Raw genomic sequence first — 5,936 nt, forward strand, 5'->3', positions numbered from 1 at the left:
GAAGGACTAAGAAATAAAATAATAAACATAGTTGGTTTGAAAGTAATGACTTTATTAATAAATATACATCCATATGATGATGTAGATACAAATCATGAACACTACTCCATTCCATAGACATTAATTGCACACGAGTAGCTCAAGTTCATGGACAGAAAAACATACACAGTATTTATTCAGACTTTTTTACAGCAGAGGACAGCGTGCTTTTATCAGTTAATTGGTAGTTATTTTCTCCCATAATTACCTAATTACCTGTGAAAAAGGATATTATAAAAATTTTAAAAGAATCAGAGTGGTCTTAATACTATAAATCACACACTTATTGATTTACTATAGCATAAAAAATTTCAAAACTTAAATCATTATATGCAAAAAGCAGAGACTTATCTACTTGGGAGGGGAGAAGAAAAACGAGAGACTTAGATACACCCTAGAGTTTAATAGCATATAGTTAAAAAATAATGGTAGTTTAAAAATATATGTGGTCCAAGGGAAAATGTTTTGAATAACTGTTATGAACTATTCTATTATAAAGGGATAATAAAGTTGTACTGCATATAGACAATGACTGACAGAGTGGCAGTTACTGACATCCCCTGAATTGTTCTTTTAAAGCTTCTTAAAATACAAAAGAGAAGTTTGATTTTATCTTCTTTAACTCATACTTACACTGGATGGATCACTCTTGGCTTAATAAATGAATCTAGACTTTTCTCCCTCAACGCAAACCAACTCTTATCTTACTTTAATGTGCATGTAAATTCACACATCAGTTTGGAATGAATATTGATTTGACAGATGTTTCTTTTTTCAAGGCAATTAAAGGTACAAGGAATTTTTGTCTAACTAAAATACTGACTTTAAAAATTTCCCCAAATATTAAAATTAATGAGATACTTATATTTTCTTTTAATACATTGTGCCAATTTTTTTTAAATACCCAGGGCAAAACTCCAAAGATAGTATCAAAATCATCCCATACTGAAGATTGGTTATGCAAAGTTATCTGTCAAAAAAATGAAAATTTTATATGTATTAGAGCTCCTTATTTGTTAATAGAATAATAAAAATGGCATGTTAAAATATCTAAAGAAAAAATAAGACAAACTTACTTGAATGGTAGATCATTTTCTGACCAAAAGTTTTAATATAGAATAGTGAAACCTATTTTGTGAAGAACAGAATTACACAGTATAAAATTAGTAATTTACCTTTCAAGGAACAATCATACAGTCGGGAGAAAAGATCAGCTTTCCCCATCTGATTATATTAAAGTTTAGGCAATCATTTAACATGCTATTTCAGTGTTTACCATGACAAGAGACAGTGTTACAAAAGATGCACAATGTAGTCTTCAGATTATACAGAAGTAAAAATACCTTATAATATTTTAAGATTTCAAATACATTATCACGTATGTGTCTTTCTCTTCAGCATGGCACTAGTACACTGTTCACCAGGAGAAAGCGTAAGTGGATTAAGGAGATGCACACCAGTATATGGATCAAATATTCTGGATCACTGCCCACATAAACAGCAATCCATTGCTATCCATTCACAGCCGCAGAACATCCTTCCCTCTCCCCGCTTTCTTTCCTGGGACATAGCGCCTCACTGCTGAGCCAGACCTCCTTTAGTTGATTTTACCATTTCATAAACGTGTACAAAATTCATTATACAATAATACATCTGCTTTATCTTCTGACACAGAGCACCACTGAGTAGCTGGGCTGGAGGCTCGGGGCGAGTGAGGTGGCTGAACATAGGAAAGGGCCGTGGGTCCATAGAGCAAAATCAGGAATGAAACAAACAGAAAGGGAAATGCCAAATGGACTTCCTATAGAACGCAACATGCGGTCAAATCCTAGACAGTGGTATATATTATCATAAGAAAAAACATTTAATACAGGAACGAGGTTCAAAAAGGATTTCTAAGCAACCAACTGCTGAACATCATCTTGAGAAATAGCTAAATGACAGATACATAATAAAAACAGATAGATGAACATATGAATACAGATGTAAGCATTTGTGTGTGTCAGAAGTTATACTGAATAAATTACTTAAAATTTCTATTTTAAGCCTCAGCAAGAACATACTCTTGAAGCCATTTAGCTGCCAGAATGTGACAATTGATTAAGCAGTCATCCCACACTGTTCTCTATGGTTTGTGCAATGCTAAAATTGTTGAGGTCACTGTCTTAGATGCCAGTGCACACAGTCCCACACATAATGCAACACCTCTTACTGTAAAGAGCAGCATAAAGTCCAGCTCATTGTGTCAGGCATCACTGGAACACCTGAAGGCTTGCTGCTTTTTTCCTGATAAAAAAGGTACGAAACATGACATCCATTTGCAATCAGAGCTTGCATTAACTGAGAGCAAGCCAAACAACACAGCATGTGCCCTTTCAATAATTTTTTAAATTTTGGGGTACTGTAAATCTATAATAATATAATCTCAAAGGCAATTAAATTGCAAGTACATACATTGTAACTTTAAAGTTCAGTGGAATTTTCAAATCCAAAGTTTAAAATAGTTTAATTTATTTAGACAAACTCAGAATAAATAAAATGTGTATTAACAAGGGCTATTACTTTCAAAAACGATGGAAAGGGATTTACCTCCTGCCCTACTATATATATTTACCCCAATGCTGTTGTTTTTTCCTTTTCTATCTATTTTTGCTTTTAAAGCAAACATTGTTGGGGGGAAAAATTCTTTTGGATGAAGTGGTCTCCCAGGATCCACAAGATTTTAAATAATAAGCATATTTTTCTATTTTTTTCATGCATAGATGAATTCTTATATATTTCTTAATATTTGGGTTCTGACAGCCAGGAGACTGCCTTCTGTTTATACCAGTTTTACGGTCTACCATTAAATTTGTGACCTTGGTAGATATAAACCGGAAAACACAATAAATTCTAATGTAATGGGAGTATTCCTCAGAAAAACTAAAAAATTACAAATAAATGAGCAACACTAATCAATGTCTTTAAACATAATACTTTAAAAAATTCACTAAGTATAAAAAAGGCAGCATGTACTGACCATAGCCATATGCGGGCCTTCGGAATGTCTCTTTTCCTATTTCTATTAAATATGCTCTTCTCAGAATGCATTATATTTCATTAGAAATGTCATGTGCAGGTGATCATAAAATAGTTCAATTTTTTTTGTAAATATGCATTATTTGTAGTGTTTGGTATATATGCTCTTATGCAATTAAAAAACATATAACTTATCACTGCTGAAAAACAAACATTGATGGTTAGAGCAATTAATGGCATGTAGGTAAATAAATACGAAGCTACCTAAACATAGAAATTACAAGTAAGCTTTTTAACATCTGAAGTTTATGTAAAATGCCAATGCATATGAATGTGTCCCGTCTCATGAAAATGGTACAAAAATTCAGTTATTACCTTATGCAAGTCCAAATCATTAGTTTGTTTTACTCATCAGTTAAAAATACCTCCAGATAGTACCTTTGTTATACTGCACTTCACAAACTAATAGTTTTAACGGTTTCAAATGTATCTGTTTAGAATGGCCAACAGTTGTAATGAAACACACGGGACTGCCATAACACTAACGGAAAACCAAAAATGATTTAGGTGGTATTACAGTTGAATCTATGTACAAATACAATGCCCTGCTCGCGCCCTGAGTGCATCTGCCCGCATATGGCAGCTCTGAGCAAAAGCAGGAAAAAGTCAAATGGAAACAGATTTGGAAAGCCCAGGCCCTACACTCCTGTGTGTAAAAAAAAACCAAGAAGCTTTGGGATTATTCACACTCTTCCTTCTCAAGCAGACCCTCCTTTCCTGCTCATTCATTCACTCATTGGGCGGCTTGACTTCACTGCTGGTTTCCCCGACCCCGTGAACCACTCTGCCGTGCATCATCGGGTAAGGAAAAGCAGCAGTGCCACAGCCGTAACCGAGATCGGCAAGACGCGACAGAGCTTTAATGCTACCTGGAGGTCTCCCTGGGCTGACTTTGTATCCCGCGGCTTTAGTTGTACCCAGAGGTCGGCCTGGACTTGTCTTAAATCCAGCTGCTTTGGTGGTTCCCAGGGGTCTGCCTGTGCTGGTCCGGTATCCCGCTGATTTGGTGGTTCCCGAAGGCCGGCCGCGCTTACCAGATCGGTTGAGATTTTTCTTTTTCTTTAGTTCATCTTTTATTTCTATGCTCCTGCCACTTGTAGTCTGCAAGTGTGTTTCATTTAGTGGGTCTTGCCTCTGACAAGCCATGGGTTTGTGGCCGACTGTGTGGCTGTATTTGCTTTGCTGGGAGGCATATAAGTCAAACTGGTCAGCAGCGGCTCTCATGGCATCTTCATTGAGGCAAGAAGGCTTGCCAGGCCCACAGAAAGCTGGGTTACTGCTGGCAACAGGATGCATCATTTTCTACCAAAAATAAAAGAAAAATATGCATAAATACACCATAGGCACAAAGATATATTTATATGACAATATTCAGTGGGAAAATAGTCTATTCCCAAAATGTAAGATCCTAAAATTATGCTGGTAGGCAGGCCTCCAGACCACTTATAAAGACACACATCAGCAGAATCTAAGATCCTCATTTTTCTCAATTTAATCATGGGTAGGGACAAAAGTCACACAGGATAACAACCATCATGCTGGTTTAGTGGCCACCATATTCCCTACTTAGCAACTGGTGAAATATAGAGTAGAAAATAAATCGGCTACATTTTGCAGGCTTTTTTCTTCTAGATGGTTAAACAATCCCCAGGAGGCTATCAAGAAAAGGTAAGAGCTCTAGTACGTGATTCTTTTTTCAGTTTACCTAGAGTTCTTAGAATGCTTCCCCCTTTAGCCTTTATTGTATTTTGTACACATATGCTACTTCTAACCCAACCACAATTTCCACAGGGCAGATTACTTTCTCACCATTATGACATTATTTATATGAACTCCTAATGTATACTACCCTTTACATAAGAGGGAATGTGCCAGCGAAGAATACAATCTCTTGGGCCAAGGTACCGATTGACTCCATGACTCTAGCCAAACAGAAAGCAGTGTTACACAGTTAAAACAAAAGAGCAGCTTCCTTATAGAAAGTCCATGAACACTGTGCACACAGGTGAACTTACAACACAGAAATACGGGTAATCACTACAATGAAGCACCTCGTTTGAAGGCACGACTATCAAGACACAAGGTTGAATTACATTGTTTGCTCCCTTGATCAATAAATACGGCACGGATCGTTTTGAGTTCTGTGACTTATTAACCCACAGATCAAAGTCTCTTATTTTGTCTGAGAAGGCACTGCTATGACACCCCCCTCTTTAGAAAGGATATATTACAATTACAACCATAATACGCCAATTCTAAACAACCATGTCATGCAGACATATAGAAAATGAAAGTTTAGAGAGACGTGAGAGAAAGTTATGGGTTCCAAGTCACATTTAGAAAAGGAATCACAAATGTATACAAGAATGCTTTTAAAAGCTTGTTGGGAAATTCCACAACTTTTAATTCCACTTTTTCCATGAGCTTTTGAAGGCTCTGTGTATATTAAGGTCTTGACTTAATTCATTAGATGTTTGCCTGTTCTCTTCAAACAGGTGAAATTTAAGATCTGAATAACTAAAGAAAATAGTTATTCTCAAAGGCCAGGAGATAATTTATGAGAGTCAAAAATCACTGTAGGGTTTGTTTGTTTATAAAGGCAAAAAGAAATGGGAATCAAGCCACAGAATTGTTAAATTACTAAATACTCAGTGAAAATCAATAGATACAGATTTGTTGCCCAGGTGGTTCAAAGCCTTAATTTAACTCTGAGGGGAAAAGTCTACAATGAGATGCTACTTGCTCATGGCAGAAGCTTTATAGACTTTAAAATAACACTGAACTCAACACAAATATTAAAAGGAGTAATTTGTCTTCGG

At 36.0% G+C, this 5,936-nt stretch overlaps 1 protein-coding gene across 4 annotated transcripts in view; it reads right to left on the reverse strand.

Moving 5' to 3' along the window:
* Window positions 1–31: 31 nt before the first annotated feature.
* The window catches only part of CUNH5orf24 (chromosome unknown C5orf24 homolog), a 10,236-nt gene continuing 4,331 nt past the window's right edge, over window positions 32–5,936 (reverse strand). For 3 of the 4 annotated variants that reach the window (XM_045285304.1, XM_045285305.1, XM_045285306.1), the window contains exon 2: window positions 32–4,419. In XM_045285304.1, coding sequence (XP_045141239.1) covers window positions 3,847–4,416 — 570 coding nt within the window. In that variant the 5' untranslated portion in view covers window positions 4,417–4,419 and the 3' untranslated portion in view covers window positions 32–3,846. The remainder of the gene's footprint in view (window positions 4,420–5,936) is intronic. The other variant, XM_004696621.2, reaches the window with a different exon arrangement.

Source organism: Echinops telfairi, unplaced genomic scaffold (assembly GCF_000313985.2).
Source record: "Echinops telfairi isolate 266 unplaced genomic scaffold, ASM31398v2 ScPeMD7_7469;HRSCAF=8507_1, whole genome shotgun sequence".
Lineage (NCBI taxonomy): Eukaryota > Metazoa > Chordata > Mammalia > Afrosoricida > Tenrecidae > Echinops > Echinops telfairi.